Raw genomic sequence first — 27,688 nt, 5'->3', positions numbered from 1 at the left:
TAGCATTGTCTCTTCTAAGTAACAAACTCAAAGATCCACCAATATAACTAACCTTTTGATCCTCCATCATCTTGGTCTCTCTCTCTCCTATGGATTTTCCATCTGCCCATTCGCATTGGTGGGAAATAATGGGACCCGTACAGATTCACAAGGGGAGAGGGGAAGAGTAACTCTGAAGTGGCAATCAAAGCTTTATAGCAAAAAGACTTCTGATCTGGTGAATGAAAAAGGCGGAAGAAGCAATCAAGATGTGGTAAGCCAGAGGACTCGCAAGCTAAAAAAGAAAACAGTCCCTAATAAATGATAATGGCCTTGGTTTTGAACTTTAAACACAAGGCATTGATTATGAAGAAAGCAAAGAAATTGAAGAAGTTTCAGCTCTCAGCTTGAGAGGGAACAAACTTGTAATTAAATTTATAAAATGTTGTACAGTCGGTCACAAAAGGATAGAGTTCTTCTATTTAGGAAAACCTATTAAATATTCAAAAAAGAATAATAGATTAAGACATTCTATACTCCTCAAAGTGGATCCTGGGAATGGCCAAAGGCCCAGTTTGACTTGCAAGCTGTGAAACATTCCAAGGCAAGGATTTGGTAAAGATATCGGCTAGTTATTGCTTAGATGGAATGAACCGCGTGATTTGTGTGGCGGGTTTCTTTTAGGCAATTCCGATTACACAGAGAATGAACAAGAGCCAAATCAACTCTATAGTTGTAGACGCCATTGCTTGGTACTCTGCTTCTCCGATGGATTGAGCAACAATGGATTGTTTCTTGGCACTCGACGAAAGATAATTAGGGCCAAGAAACCTGCAGAACCCAATAGTCGATCTATGAGTGATAGGGGCAGAATAAGATGGTTAATCTAAGAGTGATAGTGCATCCTGCCTAGTCAGCATCTGAGGAGTAGTACAGTTCAAGTATACAATTGGCAAGAATCCATATACAAGTGATTTGACTAGGAAATTATGGCACTCGAGGTTGAGCGGCAAGGGAAGTCATTTCTTCTAGCATTGCTGCTTTCCATAGGCTGATTGACTGCTTAAGTTCAGTTATAATGATGGATGCAGGGTTGGCACACATGGGATTGGGCTGGCAGACAACACCTCTTTGTTTTCATGGTATGCTGGCACACAGCAATTGACTGAGAGGTAGAGGGGGATGGTGCAGGAGATGAAGACTGTGTCTCAACATGTAGGTTTGGATGAGCATCAAGAGGCTGTGAGGTGACCTCAAACTCAGGTGTGTTACATGAGAAACCAAATCAGCTGGTTTGGTGAATATCAATATGACCTTGCATATTGAGAACATGATCACCAATCTCAAGATCATGTTGAGTCGAGTCTGGTATACCAGAAAAAAGATGAGCTCAGTCGGCGGCCGAAGGAATAATATCATTAGATGGTTGTGATTGCTCGGCTTCTGAAGGATCCATCTAATATGTAAAAGCAGACAGCTCTCCCACCACAGGTTCTATATACTAGAAGGATTAGTAGATGGAGCATAGGGGAAAAATTCATTGAAAATAAAGTGACGGGATATGTAGACCCTTCCAGTTGAGTGATGTACGCAACGCCATCCCATATGCTTATAACTGTATCAAAGGAAGATACAGGGTATAGATCTTGGCTCATATTTATTTGTGGCATGGTTACACAAGTATGGAAAACAAAGAGAATCAATGCCTACTCTCCAATGTCAGTAGTGAGTTGAGATATTGAACACACTTACTCAATTGATGACTTGTGCAAATGTCAAGAGACTCGTAATTACCATATATAGAACCACTACTGGGAAGATGTTACAAAATCTCGCTTATGGATGACCTAGCCTTTGATGCCATACATCTTCAGCTGTTACCTGAAAACGATTGGAGAAACATGCCTCCACCATTGCTTCATCCAAAGCCATAAAGCCCATTGTGCCTACTCTCCAATGTCAGTATTCTGCTTGTCTTCACTCTTCAGATCCTTAATTTTAATCCCAGCATTATTGAATTCAAAATAACAAAGGTAATCAGTAGTGAGTTGGGATATTGAAAGCAGACTTTTCTTAATTTCAGGAAGCAATAACACGTCTTTCAAGGCAATAGAAGGCGTGCCATTAACAATATTTCCTTCACCAATGTGAGAAATTCTCAAGCGTTCTGCATTCCCTCCTAACAGAATCAGACCCTTCATATGTAATTAAATTGGTGGGTTTGCTTGGATTTTCTTTGACGTCGCTAATGCCTATGTCTGGGAATCCATTTTAATCTTGGGAATCCGAGGTGTCATCAACTAGAAAACTATTATCAAAGAGTTCCAGCATTTTAGAGCATCATGGCTACTTTTCTTGCAGATCTGAGAGACGTCAACATTTTCACCATTCTATTGTGTTGCTGTGGGTGTCCTTGCAGTTGTCCACTTGACTATCCTTGCTCCTGAGATGCACATTGAGATTGGGTTTCTCAGGCTGTGGAATACCCTCGCCTTTGGACGTGAAAATTTTAAATTTTTATTTATTTCTATTTTTGTTACCTCCAAAAGACGGACCATACAAGGCCATGAAGTGATTCACAGATTCACTTTGGTGTCCTTCAGTCCATAATCCATGGCTTTGAAGTGTGCAGATGTCTTGTATTCTGGCGGTGATTCATCACACTGATGGACTAATGTGTGTGACGAAGAACCACATATTAGAGTTACTGGTGTGACAGTTTGGGCATTTTCTTGGTTGAGAGAAGAGGTAGAAACGAGAGTTGGTAACCCTAATATCGAAATAGTGAAACTATCTTCTCCCACGGACATAATAAGCACACTTGAACCACGTAGATCATGTGTTTGTTGCTTCGTGTGTTGGTGTTTCTGGCATCTCATCTTCTCGTTAACTGCACATCGAGTTTAATCCTGTTTGGGGGAGATTAGCTCTCTCCCAGTATCAACAAAAAGAAAAGGGAATTAAATCACTATACGAGGAAACATGGTTTTTAGCATTATCATTGGACGTGATTCATACTTAGGTCCAATACTACTTAATAACCAAAAACTTTGCTTTGATCAGGAACATGCTTACCGATTGCATTTAATTGATCACAAATGGATATAAATTGACGCAAATAATCGGAGAGTGGAGACATACCCTTCTTCAGAAACTGCATTTTAATGAGAAGCTCAAAATCTCAAGCTGGAGAACTTTGAGCAATAGCTGCTGCCAATGCACACCAAAAGTTGGAAAAGGTTTTCAGTCCTACAACGAAATCAAGGACTTCTTGAGAGAGTATCCTTGTAATCCATGCCTTCGCAACCCAATTCGTCCGAGTACATGATATCAAGTCTGATTCAGAACTTTCTTTGTTCCATCAGATGAGTCGACATCAGGATTGTATATAGGCATTTTTTTATAATGGTAGATATAAGCATATATTCCTTGATAAAGCCTGTGATTCTTAGTTTTCAATCAACAACAGTATCTAGGTCTCCCACAAGAGGTAGTTGGCTTGAGTCAAATTCAAGGAGATGAAGTTGGCAGCGTTGATATATGAGTTGGACTTTGAAGCATAATTAGATGCAGAATCCTGTGAACCATCGAGTCTTTGAACGCAAGTTGCGCCCAAGGCCATTAGGTTGAGGGCACGCCTGCCTGGGCATCATGCCTCGTGTAAAAAACCTATCAAAAAAAAAAATTAGACACGGATTTGAAGTCGCCAGAAGAGCTGGGTAAGGGTATTTCGCTGATGAAGAGTATGGAGACATGGTGATAGAGTTTGGATGAAGGCTCTTAGAAACAAGAGAAGTTGATTTCCCTGGTATGCTCTGATAACATAAAGAAAACAAAAAAATGGATGAACTTTTCTCTCTCAGTTTGAGTGGGAACAAAGACTTGTATATAAATTTATAAAGGGTTAGGATCAAACCTCTAATATTCATTCCCTCTATAAATCGGAGGGTTAGGATCAACCTATGGAAATGATTTTTGGGGCACAACCTATTTAGGCTGTGGCCCATCTATTGGACGGTTTGGATCATCCAATGGTGCATGTGAGGAGTGCGATCATCAAAATACAGTAGTAGTGATATCATTTCCCTTTATAAAATGTTTTAAAATCGGTTGCAAGAGGACAGAGTTCTCCTCTTTAGGAAAACCTATTCAAAATTCAAAAAGAACAATAAATCAGGGGGAAATTTAAGGGATACAAGGCTATCCATGGTAACTATACAACAGTTTGCAATCATTTTCGGATTCAATGAACTCCTGTAACAGTTTGTGATGCTGTTGAAGTGGCGCAGTCATGGCCTTCTGCTGTCCTTGAGCCTTCCGATGAGAAGATCAGACTAAGGTCTTATATAGATTAGAAGACAAACATATGCAAACCAAACTAGTACTGGCGAGGGTATATGACAAAACCAGGGCACTTCAGCAATTCTACCAAGATGAAACGAATAATATTGACTAGTGGGGAGACTATCCTATAAATCTGACAGGCATGAGTGGTTGATAGCCACAGCTAGCTACTGATAAATAGCAATAGTCTAAAATCTGGCGTAAAAGTAGATGAATAGGCAGTTAGGTGATACATAAGGGGTGTCAAACCCAAACCTGCACTTGGATTACTATGTTAGCCAAACCCGTGAACCAAAAAGATTACTGATGAAACATAGGAAGCCATTGGTACCATGATGAAAGAGCTTGGCGCTTGCTACTTCAGAACATATCACAGCACAGGAGAAAGTTCATATATGATTAAAGAAACACTATCTAATATAATTAACCTATATTGCATGGATTGGATTCGTGTATTTGGTAATTTTTATAAAATAAAATAAGAAAAAAAATTAATTTTAAATTTTAATTATATATATTGATGAGATTTTTTAGGGTGATTGAGATGTTAGGAATTTTATTAAGAGGGTGGAAGAAGGGGTAGGTGGCCAATATTTGAGGGTGGAGAATCGAGGCGCTAGGGTTTTAATTAAGAGAGGAAGGGTTGTGCTTTTAAAAAAAGTTCGGAAGAAAACACATTTAAAGGGAAAATATACATGGTTCGCATTCTAAAAGGGACAACGATGTGTTAGATTCGCCTGAAAAAAGAAGATTCATGCGGGACACGACTACGATAAGAATCCTGAGGTGTCCAACGTGAATCCACGTCCGATTCGCGTGTCGACATGGATTCGGCATAGGGGAGCAAAGAATCCATGCAACACAGTAATTAACTAAAAAAAAAGAGATTAAAGAAACAGGGGTAAAATCTTGTGTAAACAAGAAGAATAGAGAAACTGAAAAAAATGATTATTTGGAACATAATGAAACATTTTCAACATAAATATGCTGAGAAGTTTTTATTATCATGAACTGGGGTTAAGCCCCAAACAATGCTGTCAAGAAAGGTAAAACTACTGAAACCTCATCAGTTATGGTACACAGGACTGTATAAACAAGGATCGCTGGAAAGTAATACTGAAGTCAAAGAACTGCCTTTGGCTATATACATGACAAACAGATAACATACTACAGATTCTGCTTACCTTTATTAAAAAACAAATCAATGGTAAGATGCTTGCTGTCTTTTGGAGACGGCTTGCGCTTTTTGCGTGCACTTTCTTTGGCATGTTGTGCCTTTTGATCAAACCTGGTAAACAATAAATAAGACTATATCAAAAGGAATGCTTAAAAGAAGAAAGAAAAAACCATTCAAAAAAAAAGAAAAAGAAAATCCCACTAGCTTAAAACTGTATTGTAGCTCTCATTTATTGGAAGTGATGTAGTGTTAAGGTGCCACAACATGCCTAATTCTCATACATGAGACATGCTAAACCTTTGAGATCCAGGCCCATGTTTTCATTGATTTTTTTCTTTTATTTCTTTATTATTAATTTAATTTTATATCCATGTACTCACAGGCTCATGTTTTAGCATTTTAAAATTTTGGTGTTATAGACAATGGATAACATTGGCTTCGCAATGGAAATGTATGAACCAAGCTTCAACTTTAAAAGTTGATAGAAATGCCAACTTTTTAAAAAAATCACTGTCAAACTTTCAAGTTTAACTTGGAGAACGGAAAGGATACTTTTGTAAATTTGAATTATATCAAAATAACTCCAATATAATAGATACAAACTGTTTAGAACAAGAAATGCATGGAGTGAAATAACTATTCCTGAGTCTGTTGAACTTCTCCAAATCATTCTTCTTGGTCACAGCAAATTCTTCCCTGAACATTCAAATATGTATGGAATCCAGTAAGCATGAGCATAGGTACATTGGAGCAGATATGCAGGCTCACATCTAGATGTGCATGCGGGTCATCTTTTAAGCAATTATTTATATATTTAAAATGGAAGGACTCCATCCATGGCCAAATTACCCCACTTTCTGATAATCAGCATGGCACATATATTGGAAGTGTTAGGCTAATAACAACCATGGTTTTAAATTTCGACTGAAATCCGAAATTTTGAATTTCGATCAAGACTGAAACCAATTAGACCAGAGTCACAAATTTCAGTCGAAATTTAAAACCATGGTTGTTATTAGCCTAACACTTCCAATATATGTGTTAGCCTAACACTTCAAAATTTTGGCAATTTCGACCGAGATTTCAGGAATTTCGGCTGAAATTTACTTTTTTCCAAAATTTTGGCCAAAGTTTCGGCACAAGTTTGATCTTTTTTTACCGAATTTTGGCCGAAATTTCGGTATTTCGGCCAAAATTTCGGTTTCAGCAAAAGTCCAAAACTGGAACCGAAACCGGAATTTTAAACCTTGATAACAACAGCATGCTACCTTTGCTTCTGCATAAGGACTCTTGAGTTGTGTGTAGATTCCTCCTTTTGAAGCACCTCAGCAAAATGATAGTCAGAGTGATCTTGCCTCTCCTCAACGAAATCAGGAGGCAGTTCAAACCCACACAGCGAACATCTATAGTCATCTATCCAAAATGAGTTTTCTTCTCGACTGGATGAGACTGCCACATTATTATCTGATGGGTTGGCTTTGTCATACATTTCCCCCAGATTATTGGCTTCAAACTGTCTACATGAAGACAAATCTTCTGCCTTCATTGTTTGTAGGTCATTCATTTCCTGAAATTGCATAAACTGGGTTGATGAGTCATGGTCCTCATGAATAATCAACTGAATAAAAGAAAAAAAAAACATATTATTGTAGAAACTACCACTGAGTAAATAAACGTAACTCAACTAGGTGTAGAACAAATAGGAAAACTACGCAAAACCCAACTAGGTGCAGAACTAATAGGAAAACTATAATCATCATTACGTTATAATGACTTTAACAGCGTGAGCTATCGATTTGCAGTTTAAAATCAATGTCAAAAATGCTAGCAAAGGCCATCAATTAAACGAAATAAAGTTGATGAAGTAGTTGAGATTAGAATGTGCTTTTAGTGGTTTACTTTATGTTTAAGTAATAGTTTTAAAACTCCCCTGCGTCGTCATGGACTCCCCCGAGTCGACTCCCTTTTCCATAGGCCACAGTCCGCGTTTTGTCACCGAGTTTTGCGTTTTGCCCTACAAAGTCAATAAAAACTCCTTTGACTCCCGAGTTATGACCACGTCAACCGCGTTCTTGGCCACGTCGGCGCCGAGTTGACAAGGACTTTTCTTGACCGCATTTTAACCCGCATCTATGTTATTAAACACCGGTTTAAGTGATTAATTTGATAGGTTATGATGTGGGGATGGCTCATGAAAGGGCCCAATGGCATTTTTGAAATTGGATCATTTGCAATGTAACCTTGAGGTTGAGGGTTCAATCCTGGCTTACCTATATATATATATATATATATATATATATATATATATATATATATATATATAGAGAGAGAGAGAGAGAGACAGAGAGACAGAGACAGAGAGAGAGAAAAGTGTTTCTAAGCACGTGCTTAGATAAACTTATTTGAGCACATGCTCAAAACACATGTGGCCCACATTTTTTGGGGGATCCAAAGCATTCATTTGGAAGGCCCTTCCATGGATAGGGTGTGTACCAAAAATCAGCCCTATAGGATCATCCTAACCCGATCAAAGTTGGAGTGGAAAATGGACGGACACTGTGTGCCCATGTTTCTGCCCATTTTCCCCTCCACAAATGGCAGGGTTAGGATGATCCCATAGGGCTGCTTTTTGGTACACACCCTATCCATGGAAGGGCCTTCCAAATGAATGCTTTGGACCCCCCAAAATATGTGGGCCACATGTGTTTTTGAGCATGTGCTTAGAAACACTTTCCTCATATATATATATATATATGAGAAAAGGGTTTCTGCGGTCGAGCGTAGATAGCTTATCTGTGCTCGAGTGCTGGAAACAAGGGTGGGGCCACATGGGGGGGGGGGATCCAAAGCATTCGTTTGATGGGCCCTTTCATGGATAGGGTGTCCACAAAAAATCAGCTTAGGGTGTCCATTTGTGGGGTGGAAAAATGGGCAGATTAGTGGACAGACAGTATCTGTCCATTTTCACCCCCACAAATGGACACCCTATGGTGATCCAATGAAGCTGATTTTTGGTACACACCCCATCCATGATGGGGCCTTCCAAATGAATATGCTTAGGATCCCCCCCCCCCCCTCCAATGTGGCCCCACCCCTGTCTCCAGCACTCGAGCGCGGATAAGCTATCTGCGCTCGAGCGCAGGAACCCTTCTCTCTCTCTCTCTCTCTCTCTCTCTCTCTCTCTCTCTCTCTCTCTCTCTCTCTCTATCTATATATATATAATAATAATAAATTATAAACAAATTAGAGAATAAAAAAGTCAATTATTCATTTTTCATCCAAATTTATTAATTCAAATAGAAAGTACCATGATTAGTTATTCAATACGTAATCATTCAAAAAAAAGTTATTCAATACGTAATACGAATTGTTTGCTAACAAACTTGACACGTACTAATCATCTATTTCTCATCCAAACTCATGCATGTTGAATAATAATCTTTAAAAAAAAGACACAAGATAATATCATTTCTCAAAGTCTCAAACATCAAGTGAATATCAATGATAAAAGATTTGAGTCATCGGTGCTGTCCTCATTATGGTCGCATACTCGCCTCCCTCCTCGATGTAAGTAATGCCCTCAAGCACATGCACTATGCTTGTCTGGTTCGATTCATTCGAACTCCTACTCCTCATATGTCTTTTTCCTTCTAATGAGAGTGCGTTCGAAGGTTGCCTGCCTGCCTCTAGTGTGTGTGTGTGTGTGTGTGTAAAGGGAAATTTTTTTTATGGTGAGCTCTACCAAACCCTAATGAATTCGTCCATCTCTTTTCCCCTTATTTTATTCCTTTTCTTCTTCTTCATTTCTTTTCTTTTCACTTGTAACATGATATCATAGAAATTCTGATCATGTTTTAAGCCTATCACTTCTTTGCTTCTTATTCATCTTATTCTCCCTTTTTCGAAATTATATGATTCTAATATAGGGTTTTCGAATTGTGTAGCCACTATAATGGTTGGGTGTGTTATTCGATGGTTATATTGTGTATTAAGTTCATCTTTTAATGAATCAAAATATAAAAGAGCTAGAGATTGTGTCTTCTGTAGGATGTCCAGATAAATATTAGTCCCAAAGTCAAGATTGAAATAAATTGATTTGTTCCAACTCATCTACAAAGTGAAGTAGTGACTTCAGCTATTATGCATGCTTCTACAAACCCTACATGGTTCGTTTCGGCCACAGTAAGTCCTTTTTATCACATATTTACTTTTTTGGGATTATAATGAAGGGTAAATTATAGGAAGACCTGGTATGATTGGTCCTTTGGAGTTTCCTGGACTCAAGATAACGTTTATTAAATTCAATGGATCAAACCACCTCCAATGGTCGAAGAGAATGCTCAAATTATGACATAGCTCTGGAATAGTACGGACCCATCAGTTTGCAGTAATGTGATTTTTTATACTGTTAAAGAGATAATGGAATCATTGGGTGAAATCTATTCATTTGATAAGAATGCTCACACATTTACCAAATGATACCTGTTGGGATCTACATGGTAAACCACCATGCCCAATCAGGTATCATACAATGAAGAAGGCAAGGATGTGGTAGTGAACACCTCCACTGAGCAACCTTCTCTAAACGATAATATGGTAGCTCACACGAGAAGAGTATTAACAGTTAATGAAAGTTTAGGAAACATTCCAAGTGCTTTCTGTGTCCACTATGTCATGCATGCCAACTCAAGTATTGTACTATTTTTCTTGTCATCAGCTCCATGGGTCATTGGCTAACGAGTATCCGATCATTTTATGGGTATTTTCACCTTGTTACATAAATCTTCCCCTGCTAGTTATATTATTCTAGCAGATGGTATCACCTCTAGAGTTTCATAGTGTTAGTACTACACGTCCTAGTTATGAAGATTATGCTGTGTTAACTGTAGAAAAAGTTCCTTTGAATGTTATGCCTGTAAGTAAACTTACTCTCTTAACTGTTCAGTAATGTTTTACCCATCACACTACCTTGGAGTTGGTTTGGCTTCAGTCCTTAGAAGAACACGAATTCAAGGTTAAAGTTCTACTGAGATTATATTATGATAACAAGGCAGCTACATATTTTGCGAATAACCCAATGTTTTATCAGGGCCAATCACATTGAGAATGAATGGCATTTTTTAATGATGAATTCATCAACAAGGAAGTATCTAGACTCATTCATTCGATCACAATATAAATTGGCTGATATTTTCGCCAAAGCAATAAGCTGCAGCACGTTAGATTTCATTTGTTCCAAGCAAGGATGACTGATATTTATGCTCTGTCAGTAGGTTTGATTTCATTTGTCCATCTTGAGGGAGATTTGAGATTAGAAAGTTTTTTTAGTACCTTACTGACAGTTTTAGTAATTAGTTTTATGGGTTATGGTAGGGCTCAATTTCATTATGTCATTAGTGTAATTTTTGTTTTTCACCCTCTTTATACATATATACATATAGACAAAGAGGTATGAATTTCATGGATGGAGGTGAATCAAACCCTAACACATTCTTTTATCTCTCTTTTCCTTTTTATTTCTTCATCTTCTTTCTTTTCGAGTTCCAACAGAAATAATCTAGTAGATAACATTCAAAATGTCCTGAAATAGCACAAATAAAAAATTCAATATTTGTTGAAATGCATCCATAAGAAATAGACACACTTGTAGATAGGAGAAGGCATGAATAAAATTACAGACATGAATAAAAGTACATAGAATCCTGAGTAGAAATGCATATCCAAAAGATAGTCTCAGGAGTGAAATTACATGAGTAAAGGATTGGACTAAACTACAAACCTTGGCTGGATATTCAACTTCCACAGGTCCACAGGATTTCTGCGTTTCACTTGCATCATTGCCGAAAGTGTGGCATTTGTCTTCAATATCTGATAGATGGTCAGTATCTGATGGGCCCACAGCACCTAGGAGGTAGATATCTTGGCCATCATTGGAAAGGCTACTTTCATTTACATGCATAAGCTGATTATCATTAATCTCTGAATCTTGGAAGCTGCCATTTGTAACTTTTAGAGACATATCTCCTGAGATAACAAAGTTTGTGAGAGTTCTCTGCATAGGATCAGCCTGACCAAATTTATCATCATTAAACTGTGACATGCGCAGGCCTGTCAATGAAATCAGATTTGAACATCAGTTTGAGATAAAAATCATACAGAGGTATTCTAAACTGAAGGGCGCGCTTGCAGAAATGGGGTGAAAGGGCGCCCCCATTGGCTGCAAGGGGCGGTTCTGCATTTATAATGGCTGAATGACAAAGTGATGAGGACCGGGTCCCGGCCGAAGTGTTGAATGGGCCTACTCTAGTAGGAGTAGAATAGGGACACAAATGTAATAAGTCTTAAGTGGCATTACTTGTAATTTCTCTTTTAGTAGGGTGTATTTGTATATAGAGTACGCTTGTAATATTTGAGAGATTGAGGGGCTTTGTAGTAAGGATTTAAATGTAAATGGAAGGAAACCTCTGTAAATAAGAGGGAGCTACACTCATTTAAGGACTCTTTGATGATTTTGAAGAGAAATTGAAAACCTTAGCTTAGGGAGGAAGAAATTTCCAGCTTGTAAGAAAATTTTTGAAGGAAGTTAGAGAGGAAATCCTGAGATTTGAAGGCCTTCCATTTCTTCTTCTTCTTGGCATGAGTTCATCGCAAAGCTAAGTATCTCTCTTGGAGTTTTCTATAAAAAAAATATAAAAAAAATTGTTTCCTTTTATCATCTCTTATGTTTGTTCACATTCTCTTGTTTTTCTATTCATTTCCAGCTCAATTTCTGCACTTTTTGCTCATTTTCTGTGATTCCAGCAACATACTGTTTTAGGACTGTTTTCTAATAGAATATTTTTATCCATTCACTATTCTTGGCTGAATCTGGAACTCAAATTGCATTTCTTGATTAGATCCTCAAAGATTTACATCAAATTTGGTATCATAGCTGATCTTTCTTGAGTTCCAGCATATTTTCCTGAATTTTTGCACACTTTCAAGAAAATTCCAGATTTGACCATAAAATTCCAGATCAGAGAAAGAATTTTTATTTTCTCTCTGATCCTGAATTATTTCCCAGCAGAAGTCTGGGGTCATTTAATTGATTGATAAACTTATTTACAACTATAAAGAAGATGGAATCATGTTGCAGTGTATAATAAGCAAGTTTTAGGAACAGACAAAATAAGGAGATTTGAACATCGGTTTTTGTGTATCAATCTTCAAAAAACTGCAAATAACCTCCCTACCAATCAGCCTCACAGAAAGAGGGAGCTCTGCCTTTAGCAACTTGGAAGCATGACTTAAAATATCCTTGCTTGAATAAATATACTTTTGCAAAGAAACGGCTCTAGTTCGAACCTGCAATGAATAGATGTATAAGTAAATTTGGAAGAATAATTAAAAAAAATCTAAATTCCTACATGTTATTAACACAATACAATAAGAATTTCCAAGAGAAACCTAAATAAGATTATTTTCTAATTTTTTATATTATCCTAGATAACATGGAAGGCATATTTACTATCCGTGCTGTAAGGACTAAACACATTAATATGGAATTCTAAGAATCCCAAAACACTATAGTAAGAAAAGTGGAAAGCTACTGGTAAACAATGAAAATGAAGTTAGAAGAGACCTCAAAAGATGCAGTCTTAAGTTTCAGCGTTAATGTTCGACCACAAAGGCCTTCTTTTTGCATGTCATTTGATAATGTTTCTGCAATATCCGCTGCAAACGAAAACTTTAGAGTCAGACACTTCCAGTTGCTTCTTAGCAAATTCCAAGGTATAAACATACTACAATATAGGTGTTTAAGTGTAAAAGATTAAATAACACCTTCTCCAACAGCTTGAGCTTTTGGAGTAATTGGTTGTTTCACATAGTAGTAGTAGTAGGAGTAGTATGATTTAATGAAATTTCTATATATCAATCAAACAAAATAAAGGAAAAAGAAAAAGGTGATGCATTTTATAATTACAGCAATTATCTTAGCATTTATTACAAAATTTTCAAATGAAAGATTTTGATGTCAAAACAATACTATGTTGGACTCGAAATTTTACAACGAGGGCAAAATAGTAAAATCCCTTATTAAAATAAGAAGAGAGAGGAAAGGAGTGGTTACGCATTACGCTATCCCTTAAAGTAAAAAGGGATAAATATAAAAAGTTAAATCCATAAATTTTAGGAAATAAAAATGACTCTCGCAAAAGGAGAAGTGAGCCACCCACTTTTCAAAAAGGAGTTACGTGACTCCCCACAAAAAGGGAAGTGGAGATCGTGAACTTGAGAGAAAATTGGGTGAGGTGAAAGTTGCTAACCACTCGATGAGAGTTCTATAAATAGACTGAAGATCCTTTAGAAAAGGGATCGGATCTTTGTGAGAAAAAAAAAGCTACGTGAAGAAAAGAGGAAGAGGAAGGAGGAGAAAGAAAGGTGAGAAAAGATTGTTAGCTAACAGTGTTTTCTTCTTTTTTTGTAGGCTTCTCCCAAGAGGATCCAAAAAGAAGATAAGAAGAAGACCTTTCTCCTTCGGGAGAAAGAAGAAAATCCCTTTAGAGAGTCTCTCTCTCTAAACGTACCATTAGGATCTCTTCCCATAGACTCCTAAAGGGAGAAGACCTTTCTCCTCAAGGAGAAGGATGATAAGGATGAAGGCTCCCAAAAGGGAAGAGGAAGGAAAATCCCTTTTGAGAGTCTCTCTCTAAAGGTCCCTTTAGGATCTCTTCCCAGAGACTCCCTAAAGGGAGAAGACCTTTCTCCTCCAGAAAAATGATGATAAAGATGAAGACTCCCAAAAAGGAAGATGGAGGAAAATCCCTTTAGAGAGTTTCTCTCTAAAGGTCCCTTTAGGATCTCTTCCCAGAGACTCCCTAAAGGGAAAAGACATTTCTCATTTAGGAGAAAGATGACAAAGCTCCAGGAGAAAAATGACAAAGACAATGGAAAATCCCTTTAGAGAGTCTCTCTCTAAAGGTCCCTTTAGGATGTCTTCCTAGAGACTCTAAAGGGAGAAGACCTTTCTCCTCGAGGAGGAAGCTGACAAAGATAACATTTCCCCCAAGGGAAGATCAAGAAAATCTCTTCCAGGACAAGGAGATTTAATTATAGAGGATTTGTTCACAAAAATCAGATCTTCAAAAGAAAAAAATCCCTCTTTCTGGAAGACAATTAACAAAAGCTGTATTTAGAAAGGAACCTCTTGATGGATAATCAGAGGTATTTTCTTTCTTCAAGAAATGTAATTAACGGCCAATAAAGCTGGAAGTGTACGATCCCTGCCAAAATTAATAAAATCTATTCTCGCAAGAGGGAAATTTGATCCCAGTACATTTTATGTGTGGTATTCTCTTTTTCATGCATGTGAAATTTGTTGTGAACACTATGGAAGACAATTTCCAATTTTGACATTGCAGTTTACTACAACGCATCTTGTGTTTCACTCACCAATACTCATTCTGTAAGGAAAAATTTATTATCAAGTCATAATGCAAGTTTCCAGATCATGCCTGGGCGTGCAAGTCCAAGTGCCATGAGTTATGAAGTGATCATTCATGTGAGACACGATTTCTTCTATATTATCAAGAATTAATACTATCTTATCCAAGCTGGCATTAAACCTGTGTCCATGAGGGGCACAAATTCACATGAAATCAAGGTATAGATTCAACACATTTTGTCAAAATTACAAGTATTGATCCCATAACCAATAACCTGAACTTGAACAAAAGTAGATAACTTAAAGAACATACAAATTTAGCCATTCAAAAAAAAAAAACGAACATGCAAATTTAGAAACTCACCTAATCTTTGGAAAAGTAATGCCTCATCTTCAGTGGAGGGAAATGTTCTCTCAGTACTCATACTCTTCCGCAATTTTGATTGAGGATTATCTGTTCTTCCTAAGCCCAGTCCCACTGATAGAAAAAACTCTAAAACAAAAACATCACGAAATTGCCTTAGACAGTTATGAAAATAGAACAAACACAAAATGTTTGCTAAAACAAAATTATGGATTGGAATCATAGTAACACATGAAAACTATGGCTCATTGAACAGTGAATAGGCTGTGCAGCAAAGATTGGTGTAAGAAACTCAAGAAGGGCAAACACATACTCCAACTTGCTATAATTGACCTTTCTATGAGATTTGAATAAATCCAACCATTAAGTTCCCTAGGATCAAACTGTAAAATGTATGATGATGCAATAGAAAGAAATCTGCAATAGCACTACTACGAGTTCTAAATGCAAACGAATTCAAAAGCAACAGCCAGCAGTTCGGTATGTAAATGCTCAAAAGCAAGGTTTTAAATTTCGGTTTCAACATTGAGCGAAATTTGGGGAAAAATTGAATTACATTTTGAATTCGAAATTTCGAAAAATTAGAAAATTTGTGGGAAAAATTCATTTTTCCGAAATTAAACCCAAAATTTCGGGTGAAATTTGGGAAATTTCCAATATTTCGGGTTTTGGGGATTTCGGTTTTGGTCCCAACCGAAATCCGAAATTTCTGTATTTCGGCTGAAATTTAAAACCATGCTCAAAAGTAATATAATATGTCCAGAAATCTCACCACTTTTATGCCTCAGTGTTTTTTTTTCTAAAAGTCAGGTTGTAATATCACTTTTTATCTTGCACTTGATTTTTTTTTTCTTCCCCTCTGTTACCAAAATAACAGCTAACAATGCCAACCACTCTTATTAAAGTCCCAATTTGTTTCAAGTCAAGCATCAGTTCATGAATTACTCTTCACAATGATACCCTTTGCAGCTGACATTGCACTCTCTTCCCATTAAAATTCACCTTTTTAGCCCCGGAGAATGTGAGACGAATTAACTCGAAAGAAAAGTACTTTTTTTTATTGGATGACGTTAAAGATTCATGATGCCTCCTGAGTTGACAACAAAGGCAATACTTCTTCTCGAAAACTTTAATGCATATAGAAATAAAAGACTGTGGCAATAAAGACTAGAGAATGTGATCATTAGTCTGAATGTGATCATTCGTCTGTGTTAGACAATGATGCCAAACTAAAGTCAATTGAGACAATGCAGACGCGGAGAAGACGTCAAAGCTTGAATTACAGAAGACCCCACAATCTGTGGTGCAGACAAAAGGTATAGATTGCCTCAATGAATTCCGTTAACAACGAGATTCCCCGAATGCATATCCTTAAACAAAACATCAGTGTAGATAATATAACAATGGAACTATGAAGTAAATTGAGTAACAAACAAAAGCTAATGTCGAACGCTAGGAACATAAATGACAAGGATAGTAAATAAACCAAAGGTAGATCCCAAACCAAACGTAGACCCCAAACCAACATTTGTGATAGGTAAGGATGACCCGTCACCCATGAAAATTCGAGAGGAAGCAAAAGGAATATACGAGTCAGCTAACACATGGTGTGTAGCACCTATATCTGGCACTCAAAAAGGTTCAGAGGGCATCCAACGAGAGAATTCCCCGAGTCGGTGAGTAAAAGCCATCGGAGAGTTTTGTTTGTACAGCACATTAAAGCAGAGGTAACAATCAGTGGTTGGTGGTTCCTGGGACCACCAATCCAGCAATCAGAAGCATATCGACGTGGGTATGGAAGATATGGTGTCGAGGATAAATATTGTTCAATAAATTACGGTTAACTTGACTAAAACATGAATATCCTTCAATTGCCAAGTTAAATCATCTAGTGTTACATCCATTGCCCAACATTCTCCTTCTACACTCGATCGCCCAACAGTTGTGTACTTCATATTGGACCACATTGTCATATTATCTCCCAAATATATGCAAGTTTCTGAGGAATAACTTTTATCACAGGGATTGTGGCCAAATCTTGTTCGCTGTAGCAATGAAGATCATGAGTGGCTAATACTATTCCATCACCAGCCACCACTAAGCTTTTCAAATTACTAGTGTTTCTCTTAAAATACTCTAATTCAAATCTAATAGATTATGCTTAAAATGTTGCATGCATGTACATATGTAAGTATTATGTATGTACTTACGTTTGTATATACATACATTGACGATTGTGTAACAGAAATTTCTCAGATTAACTCGTGGGCAAAGAGCCCCCATATAAGTTCACTATTCCTCAAACATCAGCGAAGGCATGTCTTTTACTGAAATCTCGAGAACATAGAACCATGGTTTTAAATTTCGGACGAAATCTGAAATTTCGGATTTCGGTGGGGACCGAAACCGAAATTTCCCGAAATGCGAAATTTTGGAAATTTCGAGAAAATGCCATTTTTAAAATAATAAAAAAATGTTACAACTCAAAATTTCAGACTGAAATACCAAATTTCGGATTTCGGTGGGGTCCGAAATGGGCACCGAAACCGAAATTTAAAACCTTGCATAGAACACAATTATAAATGTATTCCCATAAGATTCCAAGAGGATGCCTTTGAATATTCTTATGCTGATCTTCAATAGTCTTCAGAAGATAGAGGAAGGGTATGAGGGGAGGTGATTACCCATAAGGTCTATCTATGCGTCAAAATTAAATTGGATAAATTAACGTGATTACCCGTAAGAGCTATCTACTCGGCTCCTTTAAAACATTGAAGTACAAGCATCCAATAAATGTACTCATTGAGATATTTTTATCAGATCCTTCAAAAAAAGTATGGGATGCCCAATTATGGAGGATCCCCTTAGCCGCTCAGGGTAGATTCACTGTAAAGAGTTTAACAAAATCTATTGAACACAAAAGAAGATATTTCTGCACATTTCAATAAGTAAACAGTTTCAGAGTTTTTTTTTTGGGTGTGTAACAGTTTCAGAGTTGTGAATGATATGAAATGTGAATTAGAAAGGATGCAGTAATAAAAAAAAATTAAAAAAAAATTAAAAAAAAAAGAGGACCAGTACACCAACCTGCAGAAGAATGGGAAAATAGGGCACAAAGGAAAGCACTTTTTTGAAGCATCTCCTCACATGTATTGATTCCAAGAACATCCCTTAGAACATGTTCAGTCACCTTTCCAATGCCCCCAATCTATGCAACCAGAAGTTTTCTAAGAAATATATCAAATTTTAAGTACACAAACTAGATTAGTGTGTTAGAAACAGCATCTGAAACAGGAAAACCAAGTTAAAAACATCCACAAGGATCAGAAGATGCATTAAACCGTACATTAATTAATAGAGCATACTCCTAATTAACCCATGAATTATATTAAGATCAATAACCAAAATCCCAAATGCATAACAATACACACCTCTGTCATTGGACTTAAAGGAATCAAACGGAAGAAAATAGAAAGAATTTAATCTAGAGGAGCATGAAGGAAAAGTAAATTTTCACTATAAATTTAAAAGCAAAACAGAACTCATAGATCTCCTTGTCTTATTGTAGCCCCTTCAATTAAAATACGAAATGGATAAAGTGTAAGAGAAGTCGACAAATGGAAAATGACAAGTTAGATACAAGTAATGAGAAGCTCTCAAAAGGAGACAATGAACATTTAATTTCTTAGGGGTTAGAAATATGCCAACCCATCCACCACAAAGTGAAAAGAATAATTTGTTAAAAACTTACAATACTCAACTCAACTCAACTAAGCCTTTGTCCCAAACTAGTTGGGGTGATACAAACTTACAATGACATCTCAAATTTCAGAGTTCGCATCGTCTCAAAGACGTTGCATAAATCAAAGGAAAGCACTCTAGTAGAGGTTATTTTGCCATTTCAGTTGCTCATCTCCTGGATAGATATGAATGACATGGTAAGATATGAGAATAAGTTTGTCTGAGTCCTAAGATGGATCAGGTACTACTACCTCAATCTATCGGATCTGACAAAATCAACTTTTCAGATTAGGGAGCTTTTAAAGCAATCAACAATTTATGTTTCCAGTTCTTTACCATGCCACTTCCCCATCCTTCTCTGTTTTTTTTTCTCTTTTCTTTATGTGCACCAGGGAAGGTTTTAAATTTCAGTTTTGATTTCGGTTTTGCCCAGCATGGAAACAAAAATGTTTCGGTTTCGGTTACAAATTTTGGTGAAAATCTTGTAAAATTACGGAAACATATACAAATGATAGACATTTAAGATGAAATTTCATGAAGTGCTAGAATAAGCACAAATAAATACTCAAAAAACATCACATGGTGTGAAGGGGTCGGTTCCTGTGGAGGAATGCCATTTTCAAAAAAAAAACAGAAAAAAGAAAAAAAAAACACCCATTATGGTTTAACCACATCAAAAACCTAGTGACACGTGCTGCTGTTCATGTCATGTAATTCATATAAATATTTATATGTATAAATACACCAAATGTCACGTGCATTTCATATAAATATAACTATGTAACACATACGGGTATATTACACTATTAATACACGTACTGTTTTTGTTTCATAATGAGTTTTTGTTTCCGTGTGAATAGAAACAGAAATATGTCAGTCATTTCGTGTCAGTTACAGTAGAAATTTAAAACTAGGGCATCATGCTAGCTGGGATGAAGTCCATAATTTCAAGATTCTGACAAAGAATTCTAGGTGAGCTAGTACAGGATAAACCAGCGTTAAATTCCATAACCCACAAATCTAAAGCGGCAACAAATCTTTTGAACTCCATGACTTATTGCAACCATTTCCGAAAGGAATTACTACCACGCCTTTTGCTTTCCTTAGAGGTCAGTGAAATGTCGTGTCCACCACATATGTATGGGGAATGAAGTTGATGATCGAATATTTCTCCACAGGATATGCGATGACCCAAAATCATGGAAATTAGAAAAACTTAAACGCTCAATCAGTGGGACTTTTGCCCATTGGATGTGGATTGTTGCTTATTTCCGACCATTCAGTAGAGGCTATTGATAGGATGGTTTATCGGTCCCATCCAATGTTAGTGATTTTTGTGTTGTGGCCCAAATCAACATACAAAAGTGGCATGTGTATAATTGAGAAGAAAGGGACAATGAGGCACTGAACTCCAAGTCATGTGTGAGGCTCACTAAAATAGTCATGCGTGAGGCTCACTGAAATAGCTCATTGCTGAAAGCTAAATCGTTCTTCTTCTTCTTCTTCTTCTTCTTCTTCTTCTTCTTCTTCTTCTTCTTCTTCTTCTTCTTCTTCAGAAGGGATATTAATACAAGAAATAAACATTCAAGACAGATAAAGAGCGGAGCGGAGCGGCCATATACCATATTAAGAAGAAAGATTGCAAACTAATATAACAAAATCTCGAAAACTATAGCAAAGGAAGCAAGAAATACCTTCCGTATTGGGAGTGATGATATAAATGTCATGACAGCCATCCGATCGTTTGGTAAAACAAACTGCCCATTCGGCTTGTTAATATCTGAGCAAACCTATTAACAGACAAGGAAGACAATTTTCAAACTTTTGGAAGAAAGGAAAAACGACATACTAAAACATTATTTTGAAGAACTTAGCGTAGTCAGAATGAGGTGCATGTGCTATGTCGATATTTTAACGAGAATTAAAAGAAAGACTAGTACGGCAATGCTTTTAAAAGTAGTCAAAGATTAACACGTGTCACGGTTCCCCTAAGCAATCTTCCCATTTTCTTTCCAAAATCAAATGCATCCCAAGGAAGGGTAGCCTTTTATATCAAACCACGGTATGGCCCCAATGCTGGAAATTGTATCCATAACCTGCTTGAGATCTGTGATGAATGGTTTGGATCACCCAAACAATGTGGGCCCACCCTATTTCTGGTCGACAGACCAGATAGTTTATCTGGTCCGACGGACCAGAAAATGTAAGCCCATATAAATAAATAAATATATATAAGATGAGTGTAGTGGAGATGCGAATGCTTAGATGGATGTGCGGCCACACAATGTTAGATAGAATTAAAAATGAAGACATTCGTAAAAAGGTGGGGGTGGCACCAATTGAGGAGAAGAAGAGAGAGCACCGGTTAAGTGGTTTGAACATATCTAACATAGGCCTTTGGATGATCCAGTGAGAAGAGGCGACTCGTGCCAAGTTGATGGAGTAAAAAGAGGTAGGGGCAGACCGAAAACAGCTTGGGTAGAAACAGTGAAGAAAGACTTGATAGCTAGGAATATATATATTACTGTTAGCAGTATGGTATGTAATAAGAAAGTCATATGAACCTTCGCAAGCAAGCGATTCGGTGCCACTCCAGCACTACATGTAAGGCCAGTGTCCGTGTAAACAGCGCCTCTAAGCTCTTCAGCAATCTTCACAAAGATTAGAAAACAAGAGGGATATATTCATATTCAGGACAGATGATTAAATAACAAAGACAACAAAAAGATGTCATCTCAAAACACACAATCATGGCCAGGAAATCACAAACTCATTTAAACTCACTTCTCCACCACTCATGCCTTTTTCTCTGCAGGCCTCAGTTATATCAAGGTATCCTTCATCCAAACTTGTTGTAATAAAGCAAGGATCATATTTATGAAAAACTGGAAAAACAAAAACACACAATTACATTAAAAATAAGATGACAAATTGGAATGCACTTCAGAAACTTCCTAACGAACAAAATATCTAACCTTTTCTTGTCAGTTCACTGTAATAAGTATACTTCTTGAAATTTGGTGGAACAAATGTCAGGTCTGGGCATAATTTACATGCAATAAAACCAGGCATTGCAGCACGAACCCCAAATCTCCGTGCCTAAATCATCAAGAAGAACTCATTTATATTTTCAGAAAAACTCGAGCACAGATGTAGGTTAAAGTGTCCCTAGTTATCCTTTACATGGGTTTCTGAGCAGGCTCGTAATCAACCAAGACCCCATAAATTGCCACCACATGATAGGGGTGCAACTCAGGTCGGGTTGGGTCGGGTCGGGTTGGCATCAACCCGAACCCAACCCGAGGAACCATTTACTCAACCTGAAACCGACCCGATCCAACTTCCAAAGCGATGAGGTTCAACCCAACCCAACCTAAGGAGCCATTTTTTTAACCCGAACCCGACCCGAGTTCCAACCCGACCCAACCCAAGTTTTTAAGCTTGAAATGTACAAACTAAAAACTAAAAAAATGTCTGGTTTCCCTCAGGTCGTGCTGCCTGAGCCCTCAACCCAAACCTGACCCGAAGGATACCAAACCCAACCCGACTTTTTTTTGGGTTGAACCCGACCCGAGTTGCACCCCTACCCATGAGTTCCACTTCAAATTCATTATCCATTTTGCAAGTAGCAATGCCCACCTCATAATTAGCTGTGCATAGCATAGACATGTTACCCACAGCCAATGGCTTCCCCTTCAACGAAGGACATTCTAATGTCTCAACGGCGGCATAGAAAGCATCCATGTCAACATGCAGCCAAATCTTTGACAAGACACGTGTAGCTTCCAGTTCCAAAATTCTTCTGTCGGCTATCTGGAAAGTAACATAAAGAGTGTAAATTGACATAAGCACATCCCTCATAAAAATTCAGAAAGATGTCCAATAGATGTAGCATGGCCTTGAAAAGAAAGAGAGTGCAGATGAACAGAAGAGCACTTCTTAGCAAAAGAACCATTGTAAATTGAGCATTAACTTTTACAGGAAATAAAGAACAAGTAAATAATTTGTGCCAGATGCAACTTGAGCAGCAGCTTTTACAATGTATCTTTGATGATACATTAAACAAACAAATAGTACACAAACTGGAGTCATTTTAGATGACAAGCAAATATAAAATGCGATGACAGCTTCTTTTTTTTCCCAGACCTATTTAATCGTCCATCTTTAAGGAACTAGAAAGGGTTTATTTCTCTTCTTTCTTTTTTTCGTTTTGAATGATAATGAATTTATTCAAAAAATCAATCGTAACTTGCTCCTGTCCATTACATCACCTATACATGAAGAATGCATTTCTTCATGGCAATCTTTCAAAGGATAGCGTAGATAGCTTATCTGCGCTCGAGTGCTGGAAACAGGCGTGGGGCCGCATTGGGGGGGTGATCCTAAGCATTCATTTGACAGGCCCCATCATGGATGGGGGGGTGTACCAAAAATCAGCTCCATTGGACCCTCTTAGGGTGTCCATTTGTGGGGGAGAAAATGGACAGATACTGTCTGTCCACAAATCTGCCCATTTTTCACCCCACAAATGGACACCCTATGGTGATCCAATGGAGCTGATTTTTGGTGGACACCCTATCCATGAAAGGGCCCATCAAATGAATGCTTTGGATTCCCCTCCCCCCCCATGTGGCCCACACCTGTCTCTGTGCGCTCGAGCGCAGGAACCCTTTACTCATATATATGAGAGAGAGAGAGAGAGAGAGAGACAGACAGACAGACAGACAGATATACGTGTGTGTGTGTGTGTGACTGTTCCTCGTGGTTGTTCTCAATGGGATAAGGAAAAGTGTGTCATCCAAAAAGGGCGATATATAGCTTGAAACAATGACCACAAGCGTAGTTTGACAGATTAAGTGTTTCCCTTCTCAAGACTGGTTTTAAACAGAGTTGTTACGATCATTATGTGTTTCTGTTGAAGAGAGAAGCCCACATTACTATTTTGGTAGTATATGAGGATGATATTGTGCTTATCAGGAACTGTCAAGTGGAGATTTTTGAGGTAAAGAAGTATCTGGGCAGAATATTCGATATTAAAAATCTCAAACTCCTCGAGTACCTTCTGGGCATTGAATTTTTTATTTTTTTTTTGGTAGGTAAGCTGGGATCAAACCTGCGACCTCAAGATTGTGAAACAAAACCTCGACCATTGACCTCAAGGTTGGAAAATCGAAGAAAGGAAAATTTATTTCTCAAAAGAAATATGTCTTGGATCTTCTTACTGACTCTGATCTTCGAGGAGCAAAACTCGCTGATAGTCCTATTGAGCTGAGTCATCAGTTTCATGGATAGATTTCAAATCCTTTGAGAGATTTTATACGTTATCATTGATTTTTTTTTAAAACTTACTTATTTGACTATCACACGTCCAAGCAACTTATGATGTAAGTGTGATAAGTCCACTCATGCATACACCGAGCAAACATCATTATGAGGCTGTTATTTGCATTCTAAAGCATCTGAAAGGATCGCCAGACAAAGGCATTATTCCTAATTATCATGGACACTTGGATGTTCGAGGGGACTGTGATGCTGATTGAGCTGGCTCTTCAGATGATAGGCAGTGACATGGAAGAGTAAGAAACAATATGTGGTCGTTCATTCTTTGACGGAAGTTTAATAACGATTGATGGCCAATGCTACATATGAGGCAATGTAGCTTCATTCTTTTCTCAAAGATATTGGGTGTTGAGGTATCTGCCACTAGAGGCATCATTGTGATAATCAAGTTGTCATATGTATCGCCTCTAATAAAGTCTTCCATGACACAGAGCACATCAAGGTGGATTGTGACTTTGTTCATGAGAAAGTGTCTTCTCCAACCATCACTTCTCCATTTGTTCAATCTGCTCCTCAATTAGCTGATACATTTACTAAGGCTACATTCGAGTTCATCTGCATAATATTATTGGCAAGCTGGGCATGTGCGATAATTATGCTCCAGCTTGAGTGGGGGTGTAGAAGAATCAGGCAGATTTTTAGCCGTGGGTTTTAGTAGAAAGATGGATATTATTGGCAAGCTGGACATGTGTGATAATTATGCCCCAGCTTGGAGGGGAGTGTAGAAAAATCCAGAAAATTTTTGGTCTTGGGTTTTAGTGGAAGGATAGACATGTCACTTTGCCTTATATCTTAAACTTAAGTTTACGACTTATGTGTGTGGACCCCAATCTCATGAGTTGGGTTTGCTTTAATAAAGAAGAAGGTTTGTGGATTGGGTTTCCTCCAACCACTGGAACACTTTCTTCTCTCCCTTTCTCCTCTTTCTTCTTCCTTCCCCCTATTCGTCTCTGTCTCTTTTTTCTCTCTTGATCTAAGGTTCATTTTACTTCGATCATTCAACTTAGATTTATATCACAATGAACACGAAAACATCACTACAAACAGCACAAAAGAGACCATGATTGACTATTTCAAGAATCTATGTACTTCCAGGTAAGTTGTCATCCTAGTTGGATCCTAGGGATTTCCCATACATCAACAATAAGGAATTGAGTTCAAACTAGAAACCCCTTTCCAAATGAGGAGGTGAAGAATATGGCTTTAGCCTTCACCGAGATAAAGCTCTGATTAATTGTTTCCATGGCTCAGTAAAAAAAATGACTTCCTGGACATGATAACCAATTGGAATGTTGTTTCCATTAAATTACAGACTTGGTTTATAATAGAATTCATCCTCACAGATTGATTTTTGTAAATTGAAGTGAGTATATGAACGCAATGGGAAGCCTTCAACAGAATCAAGCAAAATCGCTTAATTAATTTACAACTTACAACTACAAGTGGATTATTATATAAGTAGTAACGACGTATATAGCAGTTTAAAAATCATGGAAGTAATAAAAGAGAGCTTATATAAATGTCAAAAGATGAATTGGAAGGCCCTAAAAGAAGGACAACAAGCACTTAAAAAACAAATAAAAAAAGTAATATAATCAAGCACACCGTTTGAAAATGGGAGATGTCTGCCAATGTGAGCTTTGCATATTGACCACGCATATTTTCCATCTTTTGTTGTATAAATGCCTCCTTGCGTTGCTCATTCTCAAAGTATTTTGATCCTTTGCTCATCTCATAGACTATCCTTTGGACCTTCTCCTTGTCAACTCCATCCATTCCTAAATATTGCAAGGTAAATACTATTGAATATAAGCACCATAAAGCGAACATAGAAAAAAAAGGCATGTAAGCTAGCAAGTCCAAGATGGGATCAATCATGCAGCATCTAAACATACGACAAGGTTGGCTTGAACTTGTGGATAGAAATATAGGAAACCAAAACAAGAATGCATTAATGAAATTTATCACATACTTCAATACTTTTAATATAAAAGGTACATGAGAATAAACTCAAAACAGAAGTGATGGATAAGAGAGCCTAATTATATAGTGTCATAATGATGGAGGGTGACTTTCTTAGTTTCATCCTTCAGCCCAACAAAAGAGGTGGCCCTCCATTTCAAAATATCATTTGTTCCCCAAATGTTTTCCTCCCAAGGTCCCATCCATTACTGTAAACTTGCAACAACATTATTTAACTGCATATACAATTCATTCCTATAATGATGCCCCCACCCAACACAATACAAATTTAGTAACCTATTTTCCTGAAATGACCCCACGCATTACTTTGTAGTTTTTTTTTTTTTAATGGCAAATTAGTTTGTAAATTTTCAGTATAAATCAGAAGTTCTCCATCTTTAAACTCAAGGCAATTTACCCCATTGTTTAATCTCAAATCTCCTGTAGGATTCATTTCATCGAAGAGTGGAAAATGATCCATGTAGAACATAACAGAGAACATGACCTTGGATAGGAGAGAATGGAAGAAAATGATCCATGTAGATAAACCCAACTAGTGTTAGGCTTAGACTTAGTCAATTTGAGCCGGCTAGACTCTTCCACCTTCTTCATGAAAATTTTCTAAAGGATTCATTAGCCGACCCCAACTAGTTTGGGACAAAGGCTTAGTTGAGTTGAGTTTAATCTTATATCTACAATTCTTATTTACTCTGAAAATCGCAAAACTCAAGTCGGTCTCTTCTTGGATAACAAGCACAAATACTTCGCTATGCACCATGTAAGGATAACATTACTAGAAGCCACAAACATATGAAGATCAACAAAAACATATGTTTTCCTGTAAGTTCCAAACTATGATTATGTCTATCTAGAAGAACACCCAAACTAATTGCCTAGCAAAAGTCAGCCGCAAAATGGGATTCCCCAAAATTGCGTAGCAAATCCCGTATGAATAACATGTAATCTGTCTTTTTTCAAATTAATGAAGAATTTCAAACCCTAAATTAATAACATCCCCTCAACGAAATCCACCCAAAAAAAAAAAACCCACATCTCTTTTTGCAAGATGAAGCATTCCATAATTACAGTATCAGATAATTAATTTGGGAATGAATAGAAAGTGGGTCAAGAGGAGTCCATTCAAATCAATAAAATCAACTAGAATTCCCGTTATATGCCCCCAAAAATTACGACCTAGATAAGCTAGAAAAAAGAATAGAAGAGGGTAGTAAAAATAACCTGCTTTTGCATTTGTATAAACAGTATGATAAGATTGCCATGGCCGATCTCCTCCTTCTGAGGTCGTACCCATTGCTTCTATCAGAGAGGGAAAAAAGAAAGCCCGCGAAATGAAGAA

The 27,688-nt window shown here is 37.4% G+C and overlaps 1 protein-coding gene across 1 annotated transcript; it reads right to left on the bottom strand.

The window, feature by feature from the left end:
• Positions 1-32: 32 nt before the first annotated feature.
• LOC143855074 (DNA/RNA polymerases superfamily protein) lies at positions 33-27,688 on the bottom strand. Its single transcript, XM_077365237.1, has 15 exons — positions 27,571-27,688; positions 25,975-26,147; positions 22,669-22,842; positions 22,005-22,128; positions 21,814-21,914; positions 21,594-21,680; positions 20,724-20,819; positions 18,376-18,496; positions 15,289-15,417; positions 13,122-13,213; positions 12,733-12,844; positions 11,280-11,608; positions 6,769-7,067; positions 5,508-5,611; positions 33-214 (listed from the first exon to the last, which is right to left on the bottom strand). The coding sequence occupies exons 1-15, from the start codon at positions 27,641-27,643 to the stop codon at positions 48-50; spliced, it is 2,181 nt and encodes a 726-aa protein (XP_077221352.1). The 5' UTR covers positions 27,644-27,688; the 3' UTR covers positions 33-47.

Source organism: Tasmannia lanceolata, unplaced genomic scaffold (assembly GCF_043159265.1).
Source record: "Tasmannia lanceolata isolate RefF3 unplaced genomic scaffold, GAP_Taslan_0.1 ptg000020l, whole genome shotgun sequence".
Taxonomy (NCBI): domain Eukaryota; kingdom Viridiplantae; phylum Streptophyta; class Magnoliopsida; order Canellales; family Winteraceae; genus Tasmannia; species Tasmannia lanceolata.
Note: the sequence above shows the minus strand (reverse complement) of the source record. Positions and strands in the feature narration are given on the sequence as shown.